We start from the raw sequence: 22742 nt of genomic DNA, 5'->3' as shown, positions 1-22742 counted from the left end.
TATTGTACATTTGCTGACCATAAACTCTTCTCTCTTTAGGACCCTGCAGGAATATTTGAGCTGGTGGAACTAGTGGGCAATGGCACGTATGGTCAGGTGTACAAGGTAAGAAACTTTTATTGTATTTAATTTCCCCCCCCCCCCCCATTTTTCATCTTAAAACGTACTGTATGTAAGAAATGTATTTCAATGAATCATCCTGCAGCCTATCTGGCAACCTCGAGTCAGGGGGGAGGGGGAGAGGGGATAGGGATTGCAGTACCAGTTTTGGCCACAATCTTACATACACTTCCTTTAAAAAATTGGGTGGAGGATGGGATCTCAGGGTTCCCCCACCTCTGGGTTTTTCTCCATCTCGGGGGTTCTCCACCTCTGGTTCCCTTACGCTTGGGGTTCAGCTCGCAGCTACAGGCACTCATTTAAACGGAGCTATGGTGAGCAATGTAAGTCTTTTAACTTCTCAAATGAATTTCTATGAAAGTTGAGCTTGCAAAGGCATGAACTGAGACTGGCCAGACTGAACTTGCGTTGTGAATGTATGCGATGAGTGTAGTCGCGATTACCTCAGCTCTCCTGCAGTTAGTGCTCAGTGCTGTGGTACTCGCTCGGTGACTCACTCATTATATTGAACAGACGCGTTCAGTTTTTAATCGTAGTTTCTTCTCCAACTCAGTCACAGTAATCAAGTTGGTGGCTTTGGGAATGGCCTCACAGGGCAGGAAAGCATTCTGGGAATTATAGTCTTTTATCCCCATGAGACAAAAATACATTTTCTGTCTTTTCTCGGTCTATAAAGCACAAAATTCAAAAATAATTTCACATTTCTACTACATTGATTACCAAGTTTAAATACAGATTCATCTTCCCACCGCTGAAGTACTCCTTTAATGGAATGGAAGAGAGTTGCATCTGCTTAACATATTTTTATAAATTTTTTGCACAAAAAAATGAAAGGTTCATTTTTATGTGAAGTCTTCCTGTAGCCCAGAAATTAGCTGGGGATCTCCTAAAGAGTATTAAACAGTTCAGTCAGATCAGGTTCTTGCACAGGCCACCAAGACCGCATGGGGTCACAAAGCTGGTCCATGTTGTGGAACCAAGACACATGCTGGGGAGGAGGAGACAAGAACGATGAGAGCGGTGGTCATGAGATGGAAGGGGAAGCAGTGGAGGAAGAGAGATGAGAGCTGGCTCTGTGCCGGAGTTAGCAGATAGAGCCTAAAAGAAGTTCTTCAGTGGGTGGAATGTGATAAGAGACTGTCTGATGTACATGCATCTATCTTTGCCTTGAAGCTGCAGACAGACAAGACGTTACAGACGATCTGTGCTCAGATGGGGAGGGGAATGTCTTCCTTCCTTCTTTCTGGTCGCTTAGTGAGTCTCTCCTCTGTCGTTCCAGTTTGCCCTTCACGTCTCAGACATGCACAGCAGGATGAACCTGGGTTGGTGTACTATAAACATACCTCATCCACTTCAGCTACACCTTTCTGCACTATCATTAATATCCCTTGCTCTGGATCCATGCGGTACAGGAAATTATTTTACACTAGCTATTAAAATGTGACAGACAAGGTCTAGTGCAAGTGAAGGTCATTCAGTCCTTATGTTTATGGAGGTAAATGCAAAATGCCATTGGCCCATCTACTCAGGGTACCCAGCTGAGCCGGTGCAGCATTTATGCCAATGATTCGGTTTGCATTAGTTTACAGTTGCTTTGAACAGGGTTGTCTAACCCTGCTCCTGGAGGGCCAACATCCTTCCAACATCTGGAGTTTGGCTCCAGCACTCCTGCTTGGATGTTTTTAGTAATCCTATAGACCTTGATTAGGTTTAGGACGGTTGCATAAACTGCTTAGATTAGTCTTAAATGTTAGTGATCTATATTTTTTCTTTAAGGTCAATCCTAACTTTTTAAAGTCAGTTATATTAAAAGGTAGATCGGTCTAATTTGGATTGAAAAAGTAAAACTGATCCAAAAGTAAAAGTGTCAAATCCAGCTGAACCAGCTAAACAAGGTTATCAGGATTATTTGAAAATATCCAGTTTTGGAGCAGGGTTGGAACTGAAATCTGCTGGATGGTAGTTCTCCTGGAACGATGTTGGTTACCCCTTGTCATAAAGAAATCTTAATGTTAAACCGATATTTAGATTAGGGGTTACCAACCCTGTTCCTGCAGTGCTGCCGCCCTGAAGAGTTTAGCTTCAACCCTAATCAAATCCGCCTGAACCCGCTAATCAAGGTCTTCAGGAATACTTTACAACGTCTTTCAGAATTAACAAGCATGTTTATTACAGCAAGTTTGGAACTGCAGAAAGGTAGTCATCCAGGAGCAGGGTTGGCTACCCCCTTGGTTCAGACACTTAATTTTAAAACCATTTCTAAAAGTAACAGAATTTTTCAGTTTAGCCTCAGGACAGGCAAAGTTGTCACTAGAGCAAGTAAGCATTGATTTAAAAGGCTGGGTGCTCAGGTGCTAATATGCATCGTCCTATTGTCTTGAGATTGTTCTATTGTTTGTATGCTGTTTAAGAAAGAAGGATGGCCATTTCGGCTGTCCACAGCCAGTTTATGTAAGATCTGCCTGGTGGTGAGAGACTTCAAACCGCCAGTGAGCACCTTTCCTCATTCATAATAGAGAACAGCCCCTTCAGTTCTTAGAAGGACAGGTCTGTATCCCTGAGGTCTGACTGTCAACACCTTTCCTACACTGAGGCTGAATTTTGGTCTGGGTCACTAATTCCATTCTGTCACATCCAGTTTATAATGAATCCATCTGTCTTTCTGTCTCTCTGGTCACTCATGTGGTTAGTCAGACAGGAACTGATATAGCTGAATTGTATGTTTCTTTGCATAGGCTAATAGTTTAATAGTTAGTGGGGTTTTTTTTATTTATGTGTCTGTTCATAGCTGATACCATGCCTCCTTTTTTCTCTTGGCTCAAGCTCACCAGGACAGCAGTAGTTAGTGGTCTCAAAGAACTGAAAATGTAGCATGCTGTTAAAATGAGACCAAAAAAATGCATGAATGCATTTTTTTTAGGAACCTGATGATGATTTATTGTTAATTTGTTAAAATCAATTTAAAGTCTCCTCATTCCAGTGCAGCCAGGCTTACTTTGCATTAATAATTTGTCCCATTTATGGCCTAAAGATAATAATAAGATAACTAGGGTTGTACGTCTCATTTGATGTCTTTAATGGGTTCCTACAAGCACCCTCACCCTTTTGCATAGCTCTCTACAGTGGCGTATACACAGGCCTGCTGCTCTGTCCAAAGTGTGGGGCCTCAGGGTCCACTCGGCACACGACCCTTGAATGATAATTTAGGTTTAGTTGATCTTGAGGGAGTTTGTTTGTATCAAGATTTTCAGATCTGGGACAGTACCAGTTTTGCAGGAGAAGAAGCACTTTGGACAAAAAGAGATGTGGGCACTTCTGAAAGTGCATTTGTAACTGCAGGGGCTCACCTGAGAGCAGAATCCTGCTCTCAATTTATTTTGGATGACATTGACCTATTTATGGCACTGGTGCTGGATAAAAATATCTCTATCTAAATATCTTCTTGTGCAGTAGAGAGAGACGCCTTGTCTGAGCAGAGGCACCTGCTCTAAAGACCTGTGTAGAAAAGCTCTCAACTCATCCCTTTCAAGAACTTCAGTTTCCTTTTTTCTTCTCTACTCTTCTTTATTTCTGTTTTTCTTTTGGTCACAATATGCACAAATCTGATTAATGCTGCGTGTTAAATATGTTTGTGTTGTTTTTTTTCTTGTATCTCTAAGTCTTGTTCAAGGGAAATTCACAGAAATGCTATCTATGAATTCCAATTCATCTCTTTATTTTATTAAACTTTGATTTGAGATTTGGATCTTGTTGTTTTTCATGTCTTTCATAGATAACCAGGGAAATGTCAAAATGGTATTTGTGTTAAACCAAGGCAAGCATAAGCATGTCATGCTACTGTGTGACAATCTCCTTTACATCTGTTTGTGAATAATTTAGATAAAATTCCAGCATAAATTTATTTTTCTTTATTACACTATTATAATGCATTTTTACAATTCCCATTTCCCCATGCACATAAGAGGCATTGAAACAGGTCAGAATAATGCTCATTGAAGTTGAAACAAACCACATTATGTCACGTTGACTCATAGGATGAAAATCACTTCAGAGCTCAATGGCACCGCTCATGCAGTCATGATACTGGGTGGAGCGACGTTACCAGAACTGAACACTTTTGCTCTGTTGGTGTGTTATGTTACTGATGGTGACTCAGCTCAGATTCTTACTGAGCTTGTATGTCTCGGTTGGTTTCGAGTCGAGGGTTTAAACCTGCTGTAAACGTGACTGAGAGACTTTGGTCCTGATTCCACGACGCAGACGGCATGCTAAATTATGGTGTACCCTTTGTTCGAATAATTAGATCTGTTTATCTAAAGGCAGAAACCAGCATATTTTTGTTGTCTTGATGTTGTGATTCAGTACATTTTAAACAGCAATTTAGATACCACAGCAAAACCATCTTTATCTAATAATTTAATTTAATGACATGTAGCATGCAAATAATTTTTCAAAATGTATGAAAAAATACATTTATGTAATCATTCAAGACAGTAAACTAAAGGAGAGTTAAAACAATAGTGCAGATATTTTGCCTTTAATATACCTGTCAGCGGTATCAAGTGTTTCTAGTAGACATTCAGAAATTGAATATATAAACAATCAGATGTACTAGAAAACATTTTAGGTTATAGACGCAGTTTTTACTGAATGTATTAGATTTAATACATTAGTAACGCTGTCGCAATTATTGAATATAATCCTGTTTGAGAACCAAGATCATTAAATATGTTCAATTTTACTCTCATTTTGCCATCCCAAGAAGGAAATTGTAAGCAAATATAGAAATGTTTGAAGCATGTCTTTGTATACATTTTATTCTTTGTAAATATTTCTTATAATCCTACATTTTATTGTATGAATCCGATTTCAAAGTGATTTTGCATGGCTTCTTATGGTGTATTGTCATTAACTGTAAGTGATTTAATTTTCCATTCAGTGTTTTTTTTGGGGGGGGGGGGGGTATTAATTGTCAGACAAAATTACAATTTTAAGTAATGCTGATTGGATGCGTTCAGAGTTTGACCAGAATGCCTGTAATTGGCAATTAACTCTACAGTTCTGTTTTTCACTGTAGTGTAGGCCCAACTTTGTTTTAAATTTCCTAGTTAAAAGCTGCTGACAGACATTATCGGTCAGTATTCAAGTACTATTAGCAGTCACCCACAGATCACTTGATCTCACCATGCTCCGTTAAAGTCTGTGTACAGTGTGTCAGCCAATGAATATTAGTCTGCCAAAGCTTGTTTCACAACGGTGCATGTTTTAATCAGATCAGCATTATCTAATCTTACACTATAATGCACAAGTGGTCCTATGATTTATAAGTCGTAGGAGCAGTAATATTTTGACTCAACACTAATGTTCCTAAAAAAGACAAAAGCACTGCTTTGGTATGACTCTTGATGAATCATAGATTAAGCAAACATTCACATGCTGCATTTTGAAATAAGTTGCCTCAAAGTGTGTCTGATTGTGAGTTTTAAAATTTTCCACACTTTGCTGGTTATGACATTCCAGATTTTACATCAGTAATATAACAATTGCTATGTGCTAGTCATAATGCCATATGCTGCTAAAAATGCGTAAATATTTAGATTCTTTTTTACATTTTAGAGACTCATTCCATGGAAAATTAACATTGTTCCCAGATCAGATTAAACCATAATATAATAATGTATATGTATTAAAATAATTATTTAAATAAATATTATATAAATATTAATAATTTGCTTAATTTTATTCCTTATATTTTAAATGTTTAACATGATGCATCAAATCTGTGGTGTGGTTTGTCATGCCTGTACTTGTCCCTGGCAGAAACCAGCTCTTGAAACAAAACAAGGATTGTCTACTGGAGACTTTGCAGTCACCCAAAGAACGGCGTTTGTCATATGGTTTTAGCAGAACCATGCCCATACAGATAGTGTGTTCTGCAGTGCTGTTTTTTTAACGGTTGCACATACTTCTGTGATTAAGCATGGCATAATTATAGCAGTTTTAGAAATGTGTAGAGGTATGAGAAATAGCATAAAGAGCACCTCCCATCATTTGATTTCCTTGAACATCACCGGTCAAACGTTTGGCTTTGAGTAGCTGACATAAAATACTTTAGTGAGGTTTAGATGTCCTCTGGCATGGACATGATCTACTAAATCTAAAACTATTTGAACAACATTGTGTTAACGATTTATAATTAGGCATGCAGCTTTTATGAGTCCATATCAACTGATTTTTAAAAATCCCGTTGTTTAAAAACCATTATGCATCAACTATACCCAATTCAGGTTTCTCATGATGCAACCTTTTGTTATTTTGTTCTCTATTGCCTGTTAGTTTAGTACTTCTAGGAATTGCATTTTTTTTTTTTTTTGAAAAGTGCAACTGGTTATAATGAAGTAGATCAGCTTTTGATTAGTGGTGATTGTAGAACTTTTCGAAAGTCTCTGTTTTAAAAGGTTTAACCTATGAGAGAACTAATGTTCCTAAATGTCTGAAAGAAATTCTAGGTGGTTTTCCCCATCTTTCTTTGTCTAGAAGGATGTTTCACCATTAGACCACAGTCTTATTGTATTTATATCATCATGGGGGATAAAATTTGCAGTTAAATTTATTAGCTCTGGCCTACAACCATCAATCAGCCACTTCAAAAAACCCCATTTAATCTCGTTCTCATTCTGTCCTCCTCTTTGTAAGTTAATTCCCTTTATTCCACATTTTTCAGAAGCAGAACATCTGTCGTTCTAATACATATTCCCTTTTCTTCCTCTGACTTTGTTCTCATGTGGTTAAACATGCTACTACTTTTTATATACAGTGATGTCGAATCGCTAAAAGTTCCAAAGATAGAAAAGATTGTTAAATCTGAATAATTTAAAGCTCTTCCTCAGTGCCCGTTGAATTTTTCATGGGGCTTTTCAGGGCTGAGGTTCTGCTCTAACACATATTTGCTTGTGTATGTTGCCTGTTGCTAAAATTCAGCTAGAGGGAATGATGAGCTCATGTGGGGAAGCCTTGTTAATTACAATCCTTACCCTGTAAATAATTCATGCCACGATAACATGGAGAGCTGGTGGAGAACAATGAAGACATGAAGGAACTGAAGAGGAGGTGGAGGAACAATGTTGGTTTCGCTGCTTTGGGTTCGCTTGTGTCTAACTAGAATATGTTGGAGGCAGCTCCCTGGGGGGGCGAAGGCAAATGAGGCGTCCGTGGTGTTTGAGGCAGGCCAGTGATGAGGGGTGATTAAGCTGCCGATTGCCCCACTGCTGCAGTAATTAAAGCAGCTCGCTTTCTCTGTTGTGCTCTGCTATTTGCCCATTCATGGAAATGCATGACTGGAAGAGGGAGCAGTAGTTTTAAACGGCCCGAGCTTCTCGACCCCTCACCAAAAGGCCCCTGAATAACAGATGGCATGCATCCTGCCGTTTGCCCGCAATGCTCGAAGCGCTCGGGCCTGAGGCAGTTCTTCTGGTTGGCATGTGAGTTCCCTTCTCTGCCTATGGAAAAAACATTTCCTAGTCATGAATGAAAAAGCTTATATTGCCTATAACTCATGATTGGTATTTTAATTGACAGTAATGGTGAACTAATGCATTGTTGTCCAGCAATAAGACACAGACCTTATGGAATAAAGAATGTGGCCGTGTGTACCACCTGCTCCCCCAGCATGCTTTTATTATTATTATTTAAAAAGCTAGGTCGCATATCGCCTCGAAGATTAGGAGCAGATTAAAAATTAATGTGTAATCATTTTATCCATATCCTTCATGATCGACCGCTTTCATTTGCTGATTTGGAAGTGTGGATCAAGGAGATTGTACGCATTTATCTTTCCTTTGGTCTGATCTGTGCTTGGCCCAGCAAGCCGTCTGGATGTCCTTTAAAGCTCTAAATTTGATATCTGTCTGTCTTGTAAAAACATTTACAAGCTCTTTTGATGTCAAATACTGTTTTGAAACTGGCTATTGAAGGGTTCTTCCATATGGAAGTTTGCAGTTATGTCATTTATGATTTAGGCCCTGATAGTTTTCCTCCTCCATTTAAAAGAAAAAAGCACATGAAGACGCACAAATACTTGGAAGTGCCATCAAGAGCATGCCAAAAGGTGTATAACCCTTAAACGTAAAGCAATGTTGGCCCATCAGAAGCCTGGAAAAAAGGTTGAAACGTTTCTGGTTTTGACGCAACAAGCCAAAATCTTCATTTTCACTGTCCACATGACAACACTGCAACCGTAGTTTTAAAAAATCTTCAACAAAAAAAAGTTTGGTTTTACTGACTGGATACTGCTCTTGGATGACCGGCATGAGTGCATGGGAAAAGCTGCGTTTTTTTAAAAATACCAGTGTTTTTTTGGATGGGGCCTTAAAGGGGCCCTAGATTGAAAATTGATTTAACCTTGGCATCGCTGAATAACAAGAGTTCAGTACATGGAAATCATATACTGAGTCTCAAGCGCCATTGCTTCCTCCTTCATATGTAAATATTGTGTGTGAAAAACACCACAGATAAATAGGCATATCTCAACATAACACAACTGTGACGCAACAGTCGGGACCATTAATATGTATGCCCTCAACATTTGCATATGCCAGCCCATGTTATGTGCCAGGCGGAACTGCACAGCCGAATACTCGGAAGTTCAAGCGAGGATGGCGAAAATGGCAGATCTTGGAAATAAATGTTATGTTCCAGGCTGTGCAGGGGATGTAAGGATTTTTCATACCCTTCCCACAGAACAAAACAGTCAAATGGGCATGGTTGATTATCATCTGTAACCGGATACGCAACAGTTTAATTCAAAGTTGTTGGCTAAGTTGTTAAATTAGAAATCATGTTCGCAGGGGCACTGCTGACATTATGTGACTGCTGACGTTATGAGTTAAGGTTATATGCTAGTTAACGTTTAGGCTAAAGTTCCACTATTGTTCCGATGTAAAGGTTACGTTTGCAGGTTCTCACTGAAAATAAAGTCTAAACTTCCCACTCAGGAGCATCCATTTCCAACCTCAAAACAACTGGTTGTTCCTCAAAATCAGCATGTTCCTCAGAAACCGGCTCAAACATATAAGGTTGGATGCCTGATCTCTCCATTAGCATGCCAGACAGTAGAGATGTGTTTGCTGTCACTATGAACTGCTGAAATAGGCTGCGCAGTGAAACAGCCAATCAGAGCAGAACTCCACATTACTTCTCATAATCCTTCCAAATAAGTCAAAAACAGACCGTTTCAATCTAGGGACAATTTCTAGGGTTGTAAATGGTTCTGTAAAACCTTATCTAGAAAATTGTTTGCCCTTAAATAAGCTACATACCCTCAATGTAGTTGATCAGAGAACAGTTTTAAATGTTTGTTTAAACTGGGGCTGTCATGTTGATGTCTTTTGTAACCCAAAGTTTGCAGGTTTGATTCTCAATGCCTGTGGGAAATGACTCATGACCTTGAGCATGGCACCTAACCCCAAACGCTCCGTCATACACAGCTGTGTGTGTGTGTGCGTGCTACTCCACAGTCACCACAAAATCCATCAAATCTGTTTTTTTTTTTTTGCACAGAATTTTAAATTATGAATTAACAATGAATTTTAAACTTGAACCAATATATTGACACTTAATGCAACTAAACAAAACTAAATATATTTTAAATTCTATTTCATATAGCAGACTCTATATAACATTTAGAATACAAAACATGCTGTTGTAACAGCTCAACATACTAATTTTTAATATATTTTTAATCTGTTAAATTACATGAATCATTCACAAGAGTGAATTGGATCTTCCTGTCCAGCTTTCTCGCTCTAAAGCCTCAAATGTAAAAGGGCCAACATGTGACATTATAAAATGTTCAAAAAGACTCCGACATGTTACATCGCTACTGGTTAGATAAAGCCTATTGCTAAATTGCTACTTTTATTTGGTTACTCCTGAACACTGCTCAGTGTAGTGAGATAGAATTCATGCTGTTCATGACATGGCACTTTTACTTTTTATCAAAGCTGAGGAGGCTAATAAAATATTTAGGTGTGTGTGTGTGTGTGTGTGTGTGTGTGTGTGTGTGTGTGTGTGTGTGTGATGAAGGAAAAGCTAGAGAACAGATAAGGACAAAGACAGACTTTTGTGCCTTTCCAGTCAGAGGAGAGGAAACAGTTTCCCTTTTTGGTGACTGCAGAGTGTTCGTCACGTGGGTTTTATTTTGTTTTAATGTCACATGAAGTTTGTGGTTGCTCAAGTTGGTATTGCACCAGTCCAGCACAGCGCTTCCCCTGCGTACACCGCGTTAAGAGCAGTTCATGAAGATGTGTCTACCAGTAATTCATCCTGCTGTTTGTCTCAACCTTTCCAGAAGATAAAGAAGCACTGCTTTAAAGGGAAGCTTTGCTAAGTAGCTTCTTAATCAGTAAACATTCTTAAAACAAGCTTCTGTATTTAAGCATAGATGTCATGTTGGCAAATAGTTGTTCTTGTGTCATGCATAAATGCAACCACATTTAGTGAGGATTATTCTTAAATAAATTAACAATTGGTTAAGAAACACCACAGTTTGCACTTGCACAATTTAACATAGTGTTTTAAGGATGTTCATAAATTTGTAGTTGTGTGTTTTGTTTCTCTGTCCTTTGCATATATGTAATGCGTAGTTACACACTCTCTGGTCGTGGTGTTCTTATGCAGTGCAATTGTGAATTTAGAAAGCACAACCACAGGCTAGACTAGACCAGAAGCAGCTGACCTTGAGGAACAGTCTGGTGAAAGTCTAAGTTTCTCAGTGAGTGTCTCGGCTCTGTTTTGTTGTCTTTAGATGGATGCAGTGGATTGCTTTTTATGCTGACTTTGCTATTCCCATTTAAAGTTTTTTTTGAAAAGTACTCATAAAATATGCCAGAAGGACATTTGCTGACTTTGATTTTTGCTTTTGGCTGACAATGCAAAGGAAGAACCTTGATACTTCATGTGATTTACTAAACGGTATGCTTTACTCCCACTGTCACTTCAGTGCAGTGCTATATCTAAACTGAAGATCTCTGTTCTTGTTCAGAGTTGCTGGATTGTGACGAGTCTGTGCTTCAGTGAAGAGTGAAGATGGCCGTCTGGACTGTCCCTCTCCCAGCCACAGGCTCTCAACTCGAAAGACACAGACGTGTCTCTGGGACTTGTTTTTTCCAGTAGTGATGATTTCATTATTGTCAAATGCTCGTGAACCAGACGCTCATTTGCAGAAACTGCAAATCATATGCTGCTGCTGCTGACTGATCATTAAACAGAAACCCATCAAATTTACATGTCAGCGGAAAAGTCACCCACGTCAATACCGTTCTCCCTTAATACAGAAGTGCTCAATGTCATTATAACAATATTTAAAACCGTTATAGTGATGTATGTAACGCTTCAAGAGTTGCAAGTGCTTTTATTTGGCATTTTTTCCCTTTGTGTAAGCCGCAGCCATGAGTGAAGGGATGTTTAGTTGACATTTTTGCCTGATTTCTATTTTTTTGTAGCTGAGCAATCGTGAACCAAGTCCTGCATGCTTCACAATATTGAATATTAAAAATCGATGATGTTCTGATTGGCTCTGATTTGTGCAGTGGTTTCTTTTTCTAATTTAATTGTTCATATTGTACACTGCCTATTATTTATTTTAATATGTGGAACAGTATGCAGCCAAACCTTCTAACAGTAGCATAGTGTTTTAACATGACCTTGTTTAATTTAGGGTGCGTTCACACTTGTAGTTCGGTTAGTTTGGTTCGTTTGGTCCGGACCAAAAAACAAAAACAAAACATAATAGTCCTGGTCCGCTTAGCGTTCACACGGGCATTTTTAACAGCGAACCTAAAGTTACCGAACCAAAGGCATAGGGAGACGGTCACAACCTGATTGGTCGGTTTATATGACGTAGGAGCTGCTTACCGAACATTCAAAACAATGCTGTGTGCGGATTACACGCGCAGGCATTTTATGCGTGTACATATGGCATTATTTTTTACCAGAGAACTCATGAAGAGCTCATGAAATGTTCAAAACATTCAAAACAACGCTGTGTGCTGGATTAAACGCAGTCATTTTATGCGTGTACATATGGTTTTATTTTTACCCGCTAAGAACTCATGAAGAGCTCATAAAATGTTCAAAACATTAAAAACAGCATCAGTATTTCCTCCGTTGTGCAGTTCTGTCGTCTGTCCCTGCTAATAAGGGGCAACACAGGAACTTTGATGACAATAACCAGGTATGCTTTTTGTGTGTTTTTTCTAGCATTTTTGAAATATGCTCGTCTGACCAAATATTGATGAGGCACTTCCTCGTTGCTCCACATTTGCCCTCTAACGTTAACGTTACTCATTTTGGATACACCGATCTTTCCGCGTCGTCAAATCAGCTGACTATGCGTCGCATCTTGTGACATTATACGTCCGGTTTTTGGTCCGTTTACATGTCTTTGGTCCGTGTTGCGTTCATATATCAATCGAACCGCACCTGAGTTCGTTTGGAAGCGGACCGAGACCCATCTTTTTAGCGGTCTTGTTTGGTGCGCACCAGGGTTCGGATGGCAGCGTTCACATATGTTCAAATGAACCGCACTAAACGAGCAATCGCACCAGGGTTCGTTTTAATCGAACCAAACATGACAAGTGTGAACGCACCCTTAGTCATATTCATCCTTTTTTTGTGTATTTAATCCAGAGGTGGACAAAGTACACAACTCTATTACTTGAGTAAAAGTAAAAGTACTACTGGTCAAATATTACTCCGTTACAAGTGAAAGTTGTAAAAACAGATTTTTACTCAAGTAAAAGTACAGAAGTATTTGTTTTCAAAAGTACTTAAGTATCAAAGTAAATTTCCTTTTTTATGCCAATGCCTTATTTTATTATTTTTGTATAAATGCATACTGTCATCATGGTTTAAGCCAGTCAGTGATGCTCCATCTGACATACTACCATACGACTAACCATACTACCACTACATATGACTGTATATAAGTTACAAAGCTCTTTACAAAGCTGCTGTCACTTTAAGGCCGAATGCTCGGATCCAATACACTGATACACATCTGATATTTTCCCAACTTTACCATTCTCCCAGACGTTTATATTTTTAATATTTTATAAGACCTGCACCAAGTGTATGCCAACTAAACTAATCTTGATTTTTTTAAAACTGAAACATACTTTCAAAGTATGGCTATGGGTGCACACACTTGTGCCTAAGAACCGTCTTCTTCCATTTTGCTATGAACTGATCAGTGTTCAAAAAAAGTTGGGGAAATGTATATGACTATAAGAGTGATTCCTGATAGACAGTCTGCAACAACAACAAAAAACCTTTTAAAGAAGGAAAAAATTATCCTCCGACTTTCAGAGCTGCTACAGAAACGACTTTCAACCTAGATAGAAATGTAGTGGAGTAAAAAGTACGATATTTGTCCTTCAAATGTAGTGAAGTAAAAGTCATAAGTTTCCAGAAAAAATAATACTCCGGTAAAGTACAGATACTCAAAAAGTGTACTTAAGTACAGTACTCAGGTAAATGTACTTAGTTACTGTCCACCTCTGATTTAATCCTGTATAGTTTAATCAAGTGGTTCTCAAGTTCTTTGATTTTAATGCTCCCCATTGTCCACAACAATATTCCATGGACAAATTTTTTTTTGTGGGTGTGATTTAATGGATAAGTATTTAAAAAAAAAGTTTTTTACTCAAGTTCTACCGGATAAAATATTTTAGAGCTTTGCATAACTAGAAAAATGTATATTTATTATAAATATTCCCACTCAATATAAATATTCCACTTTTCCAGGTCTGGAAATCACACTTTTAAAACTGCTGTATATTCCTTTCTTCAAAGAAACCGCGACGCATCATCCTCAATAAATCCGTCTCTTGCGTGATAGCTATGATTGTAGAGCTATATATGATTTCTGACCTGTAAAGTTGCCAGAATAATAATCATACACTGTCACTTTGGCTTGGCTTGCTCAGTTAGAGACACTAAAATTTCATTATTCAACTAAATATCCAAATAAAATAAATGTATTAGGTCTTAATTAATTGTATAAACTATAATACTGATCTCCCAACATTGTCAGCCGTTGACTCAAAGACAGGGGCTTGATGTTTTTCTTAAGAAGGCAAGCCCAATCCAGAAAAGACAAAAATCAAACTAAATAAAAATAGTGGAGTAGAAACACTGCATCGCAGCCATCGATATGCTTTCCCAGCTTAATGTTGTTAAGCATAAGTGTTTGTTTGAGTGCATGTTTGTTTGCATGTACTGTTCTGCTGAAAACAAGCTAAGCATTATGACGTGAGGCGAGTCGTGACCGAGGAAAAACACACCACGTTATCGGCCATCAGAGCTTCTGTTTTCATTCTGCATAGAAGGATTTAAGACTTCAAAGTAAACTCCCCCTATGGCCAGATGGGCGGTGTGCTATACTGGATAGCAGGAAACCTCACGCTGCTCTCTTGAATAACAAAGCAGAGGTAAAACCTTCTTCTCTCTGTCTTCCTGGCATCCCTTTCTCTCACCAACACTACAGAGTGTTTTTAATAAATTGCTATTTAAAGCGTCAGACCATGCGCTCTTCATCATAACGCTAATCCAGGTCAAATGGATTTACATTAAAAATGCATCAGGACTGACTCTCGCCTTCATTACACGCATTAAGGTTATAAATTAACAACCCTTCATCCTTTTAGGTCAAAGAACCAGAATGCTGTTGTGAATATCATGCCTTTAGCCAGAGAATAAAGGGTCATTTTGTACTGATCTTGATTAGATTAGATTTTTCTCTCTAGATTCTACTCTCAACCATAATAAAAACCACAAATCTGATCCTGGTTCTGCACGCAAGACAGTAGATGCTTCTTCTCTGGCCAAGGTCGGGTCAGGCTGGCGACTGTAAGTCACGGCTTGCCTGAAGTGGGTAATGAGTTAAACACAGGCCCGCTTCTGTGCTGTATGGAGGGCTTTGTTACATGTGATTAATGACGTCTCATGACTGAGATGTACAGTAAAGCCGAGCTTTTTAATGGACAACTTGTGAGAGATGACAGCCACCGTTGTGTATAGCTTTCTGCTCGCACTGCCTTTGAATCGCAGCGTTCATGGCCAGGCGTAAGGATCTGAGAGTGTGGGAATGGTGGGAGGAAACCATTTGTGTTGTGAATGTTGATGTGTTAACTGCTGTTTTGTTGTTGTTGTTTTTAAATGGATGGTGGCCATTCAATTGTTAATTAATTTGCTTGTGTATTCATTTATTAATTTGTTTGTCTGTTTGTTTGTTCATTTTATTTATTTGTATACTCAGTTCTAAAATGCGTTCTCCCAAAAATGAAAGTTGGATGTTTATCTGCTTTACCCCCAAGGCATCTAAGATGTAGGCGTGTTTGTTTCTTCAGTAGAACACAACTGAAGATTTTTAACTCCAACCGTTTCTCGTATAATGCATGCCAATGGGGTGTTTTCTATGAGAGTCACTATGAGAGTAAAAAACACAGACATATGAATCCATATTAAACCCTGCGGCTCTTGGCGATACACTGATGTTTTAAGACACAAAACGATCGGTTTCATTACTTCCGTCGAATAAGGTCAAAATCTTTGCGTGATATATTTACATAAATGCCTCATTTGACCGATCCACGCAGGCACTAATGTGGTGTCTGTCTGTCTGTCTGTCTGTCTGTCTGCGCATGGAAGTAATGCATTAACCGCTCATTTCGTGCCTTAAGACATCAGTGTGTCGCCACGAGCCGCAGGGTTTAATATGGATTCGTATGTCTGTTTTTTACTCTCATAGAAATACACCCCATTGACATACATTATATGAGCAACGGTTGGAGTTAAAAATCTTAATTTGTGTTCTTCTAAAGAAACAAACACACCTACATCTTGGATGCCCTGTGCGTAAGCACACATCAAATTTACAGAGAGTGCAATCTCTGTAAAACGAGTTTTAGAATTCTAAAATCAAATGCATCTGTAAAGTGTGTTTTTCTTGCGTCAAAGGGAACCCTGTAATCTGTGAACTGTAGCATAGAACCTGGTTGCACACTATCAGTGTTGCATAGTATAGATGCGTGTGTGTAGATTATTGGATAGCAGGTGTGTGTGGAGCTCTAACCCACCTTCCACTGAAGACCACATCAGATTTGATGCCCATTAACCCAGTTATGTATTGCCTCTCCTGAGGCCATTTTAACGGTCATACGGTTCCAGCTCCATTATCACCAACCAAGGTTCAATTAGCAGAGCTTGATGTCAATAACCCTCCTCCATGTCTTTAAAAATCTATTTAGGTCTGGCCCCTCCAAGCCTTCAGATAACCACCATGCCTGCAGATTTGACCCCTGATCGACGGATGACACTTACCTTTTGCTTTCCTTTCGCTTCAGTCTCTGTTAATCTTCATCTGTCTGGTAGTCATAACACCGCAATCTGTTCCACAGAGATTTCAGTTGAATCGTTTTTGCAGGGCGCGGATCCTAAAAAATGTGCTAGAGTGATTTGAACTGATAACTCCTGGCAGCATATTTGATTTGAGAGCCTGTGCAAAGGTTTATCAGATTCTATCATATATGTACATCATATACATATGTACATTTGTACAGATTGTGAAGACAACAAAAAATATAATGAAACATTAAAAACATACATGTTGTTTTTTTATATAAGGTTTTCATTTGATTAAAACATTTTCCATTTGAATGACTTATGGTGCTTATTGTCAACTTCTTGAGCTTCACAGACTGGAAACGATAAACAAAAAACGATAACTATAACTATATTAGCATGATCATATTACTTTCATTATAAGAGTATACTGTGCAGTTTTGTCGTCTTATGCTTTAAAAGCTCAGGCTCTTTGAAGCAGAGTTTGAAACATGTTCATCCTTGGTGTGAAGATTTTGGAAGAAGAAGAGGTTGATGGGAAATGAATAACCCTGAGCCAACTGTTCCATTAAAAGAATCAGTTCAGTGCAATTTTAGTTTTTTGCGAATCAAAGTACGTTATAATGGCGCTGTGTGTGTTCGAGTTCGTGTGCAGCCAGCGAAGACAATTAAATAAAATGTTTTTTGAATATTGTTTTCTTTCACTTTGTTTTTTCATTATCATAATATTAAATTTAGATTTCAAGCTCAGAAATGTAATTTATTTTTCTGTGCTGCTGTTGTTTCACTACTAGGAAAGGAAACCCCACTTTTCTGCTTTTCTCTGTCCCTTTTCTGTCCTTCACTCTTCTCCTAGGGCAGGGTGCCTCTGCTATGTAAATGTATTCCATCATTCCGTTGACCTCCCAGGACTGCCAGAGCATGTCATTGCTTTTCTCAGCCTGCCTCTCGCTCTCTCCCTCATCAGTCCGAGCAGGCCACCTCTCCCCACCTCCCTCTCGTCTTACCTGCAGACATCATGTTGGTTGTTTGACAGGCCTCCTGGCAGGGTATTGCACAGGAACCTCAGCTGCAGCCTGTCTTCCTCAGAGGCTTCTGCCATGAAGTCCAGACACAAGAGCGCATAACTATGCAGTCACAGAGAGAAAGCTTTCCCTCTGCATTACACGCCAAGAAAGGGTCACCCTGCCGTGCCGTTTTTTTAATAGCATGGTCATGTCTAGTTTCTGTAAGGTTTGGAAATTGGGATAATGGAGAATTCCGTGACTGTGCCAAATCTGTATCATCAGGAATTTCCTGTTCAAGCGTCCCATGTGTTTTTAAAGCCGAGTGTTGTTGACGTGTACACCCGTATGGAATCTCCTCTGTGATTTCCACATTATTTTAAAGGGGTGAGGAATTGAGGAATCAACTTTCCCTTGAGCTTTTGCTATATAAAAGGTCGTGGTAAGTGTTGAAAAGTTCCTTGTTAGTCAAAGAAAATCTTTTATAGACACAAGGCTCAGCAAACGATCCTGTGCTTTATACTGATGTCAGTGTGCGACGAAACACCGCCTATACAGAATAATGAGCACATGTAGTTCATTAGCCCTGCCCACCGACTCATGGAGGGCTCGTGCTAGCTAGTCAACAACAATTTCATGCCGAGGAGGAAGATAAAGATATTGCGCTATTCCTGGATGTAGAAGAAAACAGTCACTGCTTAAGCTTCCTCCTGATCCTAATATTAGGAATGTGTGGTTGAACTTTATTTTTAATGAAGTTCCAGCTCACATGGGGAAGACATGTTCACTTTAGTTCACTGCGGGATCGTTTGTAAACAAATCTCCGGTCGATGCTGGATTTGGATCCGACAGGAATGGTGCAACACACGTATGGGAGTAAAAAGTGTTTTGAAATGTGATAGTACTGCATTGTTATAGATCGTTTTGCTTATTGTGTGCGTGTCTAACAGAACATGCCTCAGCACGCTGGGTTCGTATGGGCCAGGGCTCGCAAAGCCCGGCAGGCCGATGAATCTTATTATATTCCGTTCTTGTTCTGCTATTCTCTCTCTCTTTCTCTCCCTCTATTGTTGACATCTGAAGGGCAGCGTGCATGCCAAACGTGTATGTGTGCGTGCGGTTCGCGCTTATATCGTCCGATCTTGCGGGCTATGTGTAATATAAAAATAGTAGTCCAATCAATCGCGTGTCGATGAGAAATAAAACATTGTGTTTGTTTGATAAAGACGTTTACGAGCCCCGTGATCGAGATGATCATTCTCTCCTCTCTCTCTCATGTCACTGAACTGACAGGTGAACTTAAGCTCATTAAATATGCAAATCTTCTCCAATCCTAGCCATGGGCGTTTACTTTCAAGTCTCCAGTGCTGCACGGCCATCAAAAACCAGCGTTTTGGAGAGAGCCTCAAAACCTGTGTAGAAAATAGCCTATTAGTTATTAGTTATAATGTTTTTGAATGTAAAAAACACACAAATGTCATTAGTTGACCTGAGACAACAGTATACATTTTTTAAAAAAGCCAGTTCATGACGCCTTTAGATATCTCCTTTCTATATTTTTCGGAGCTTTTATTAAATGGTTCGGCTAAGGATAAATGTGAAGTACTCATAGTAACTCATTTGAACATATCTTAATCCATTTCACACACTTTTCTCCAACATCAGCACTGAAAATGTGTGTAATGTCAGCATTTTGTTGTCTGCTGGTATAGAGTACTGAAGGTGTTCAGTTCCCAGCAGACCTTGAGTTCCTCCTGGATTAGCCAGGCTCCATGCTGCCCTCTGACCAGAAAAGAGGATTGAATTATGCTGTAAATAGAAGCTAGCCACAATATGTTAGTGTGTGTTTCAAGTTTGTCATGTTGAGCTGTGCAATAGGAAAACAGTTTATCCTCAGAAAATCCTTTATCCTCAATGCTGTTTAATGTAGGAGGATTGAAGGAGACATCATAGAATGAATAGTTTAATGGAATAAATTGGTATCGGCACCATATTGGTCATCCGTGACTATATTACAATCAGTCATAAACATAAGTATTGGTTGTATCTTGCATAATGTAACATTGGTGTGCTCCTGAAATTAAATGAGATCCCGTGGTTCGTGGCTCGACTCGTCGAGACTGTTTTCCAAGATGGCTGCTGTTTGTATACGCGTAATGCACTGTCTTTATAAAGTATCTTCTTATTAAACTGTTTGTACTCTTACAAAGTTCTCAATCCTTCAGTTTGCATATAGGGACACTCATTATGCTGCCGTGTTAGTGTGAGGCTATTTTGAGCATTTTTAGATATTTTAACTAGCGATTTAATTTTACTTATACTATGCCCCCTACACTAGCGTTATAAGATAATCTGTTTTTAGAGATTTAACTCTTTACATTCGGTTTTCATGAAAACGCATCCCAGAGAACGATCTACACGGTAACCATGTGTTAATTACCCCTAGGTTCATTTCTCACCGGAGTTGTCCTTTAAATGATTTTAATTATATAGCCCTAGCCGTTTAACAAAAACTGTATTGTGAGTGAGATCATAGCTGAGGAGATTACCGCCACTCACCCTTTAGCCATGTGTGTATTCACTATATACAAGAGCTTATTTTGCAAAAGTAACATTTGCTAATGTCAATTGTTCCCTCAATCTACTGTGTGTGCGCTTGTTTGGGTGAGCTTACACCAAAAACATCTTCTGAAGAGCATTTGCTGGTTAGGTTTGAATGAGACTTCAACAGCCATGTATGGGCCTTTCTGGGCCCTCCAGATGACAACAGAGGGGCGGAGCATGAACAGGTCGGTTGATATATCCTCAAACACTGCTTAAGAGGACAAGAGGCATTCTGAAAAAGCATCTGAAATTGCTTATAGGATGGCATCTCCTCCTCGCGCTCAACCATTTCAAGGTCCTGTGGGTCTCTCATATAGAAAATGGGTTTGGTTACTCTTTCTAGTAGTTATTTCAAGTCAGATCCGGTTGCTGCAAATGTCTTTTGAGTGCACATCTGTCCCCATGGATGACCAGCAGCATGCTAAGTGAAAAATGCTCCTTGCTCAGCGTTCATTTTTCTGCAGTGGCGGATCAAAAAAAGAATGGTATCTAAAGTCCCCCAAGAAGCTGATCCTTTTGTAAATGTCAAGAGAAGTCGGTGAGTACATCACTTGACAAATAGTGCATGCAAAACAAGCCTCCACCTTCAAAAAGGCTGTCGGAAGGATTTGACCAGCATTTTGCAAATCCTTAAGTCAAAATGCATGATAAGAATAATGTTTCATACCCTCACAGCCAGTCAGTCCTTGTAGTACTTTGGCAGACAATGGGCAGAGCAATACATCAATATAAACATGACTATTGCCATGGCAACCAGCTGCAACAAGTGGCTGGCATTTGCCTTGTTTATTCCTGCCGAGAACGAATTAATACCCGATTGCGCAGGCAACTCATTGTATGCATGTGTGTATGTATATGCCTAAAAAAGGACATGAGCATTGATTTACTGCAACCCTTGGTATTTACCAGTAAAATGAAACGTTAAAAGAAGTCTACGACAATTAGAAGAGAAATTATAATAATAAATAATAATTATTATTTTTTACATTTGTGGGTCTGTAGTTTTTTGTTTTTTCAAAACTCTCATGCGCACCAAGGCTGCATTTATTTGATCAAAATACAATAAAAACAGTAATATTGTGAAATAGATAGAAAAAAAAACTATTTTCAATTTGAATATCTTTTTTAATGAAACTTATTCCTGTAATAGAAAAGCTGAATGTTCATAATACATCATTAATATTCTTGTGGAAATTGTGGTAAATTCTCAAGATTATTTGAGTAAAGTTTGAAAGAACTGCATTTATTTTAAATAGATCTATTGTAAGATTATACAAATGTCTTTTCACTTTTGATCAATTTATCTATAAATACAGTGAGGAAAATAAGTACTTGAACACCCTGCTATTTTGCACAAGGATGTATTAGTTTTCATTCATGTCAAATGATTTATTGCTTCTATTCTGACAAAGGTATAACAACATTTTGAGAACCTTTTCTGTATCGTGGAGCGGAGGGCAGAGAGCTGTGTGGGTGATGTCACGTGGCCATCCTTTTAACGCAGAGGCATCCATCACATAGGCATGATGTATAAATCCCATTCCTATTGATCCGGTCTCAGGAGAGGGAGAAAGGTGTGGAGAATGGAAAACATTAGCTGAAAGCGATGGAGAAGATCCAAACAGATGATGAGTCAACATCGAGAGAAAAGGGGACAGACAGTGACCCCACTGAGCAGCCATAAGCTGTTTGCACTGCAGTTTTAATTGCCTTTTCTCTTTTTTAATTAAAGCTGCTCTGCAGAGAACGGAAAGCTAGGGAAAGTGATTTATATTTCATTTGTGTCCAGCAGTTTTACATAATTGATTTGTTTATACACAGCCTTGTCTCTCGTTTGGTTTGGCTATTGTCATTTGTTTTTGTGTGTGTTTTTAAGGATTCTCAATTGTGGCCAGAGAAAAAAAAGCCTGCATGTTTTGTATCTTTTGGCAGCTTTGTCTGTCTGTCTGTGTGTGTATGTTGGTTTGGAATCAATCCACATACCTGGCGCCACCTGAGCTGGAATTCCACTGCAGTCTGATCTCAGAGCAGTTTTGAAGCCCTTCAGATGGGTTTCCTTTGATCTTGTTTTGGGTGTAGGAGAGAGCTCTTCTTTAGGTGTGTTCACACTTGGCTCGTTTGGTTCGATTAAAACGAACCCTGGAGCGATTTGTTCTGTTAGTGCGATTCATTTGAATAAGTGTGAACGCTGCCATCTCAAACCCTGGTGGGCACCAAACAAGCGCACAGAGACTGCTGAAAAGATGGGTCTCAGAGATCTTTCAAATGAACTCTGCTGCTGTTTGAATGAAATAGGAATGCAATACAGACCAAAGACATGTAAACAAGCAAATAAACGGGGCATGATGTCACAATATGCGACCCTAAAAAAGACATAAAGTCATAGCCGTTGTTAAAATGCCAATGCATAAGCAGACCAGGACTAAATGGTTTTTATTAAAGGTGTCATGAACTGGCAGCGGCACACAATCGTTTTCTGGGCCTGGTGTCTATAAAAGTTTTTCTTTAAATAACAAGGAAGTTTTCAGCTGTGAAACTTACAGGATATTCTGATTTACCATGAACTTTTATATATCAAAAGCTCAAGAGGAAGTTGATTTCTTAATTCATCAC

General features: G+C 39.0%; 1 protein-coding gene across 10 annotated transcripts in view; it reads left to right on the top strand.

Moving 5' to 3' along the window:
* Positions 1–22742, top strand: part of tnika (TRAF2 and NCK interacting kinase a) — a 102727-nt gene that overhangs the window by 19342 nt on the left and 60643 nt on the right. For all 10 annotated transcript variants that reach the window (XM_067453730.1, XM_067453734.1, XM_067453733.1 and 7 more), the window contains exon 2: positions 40–105. In XM_067453730.1, the coding sequence (XP_067309831.1) occupies positions 40–105 (66 nt within the window). The remainder of the gene's footprint in view (positions 1–39; positions 106–22742) is intronic.

This window comes from Pseudorasbora parva, chromosome 9, assembly GCF_024679245.1.
Source record: "Pseudorasbora parva isolate DD20220531a chromosome 9, ASM2467924v1, whole genome shotgun sequence".
NCBI classification, from domain to species: domain Eukaryota; kingdom Metazoa; phylum Chordata; class Actinopteri; order Cypriniformes; family Gobionidae; genus Pseudorasbora; species Pseudorasbora parva.
Note: the sequence above shows the minus strand (reverse complement) of the source record. Positions and strands in the feature narration are given on the sequence as shown.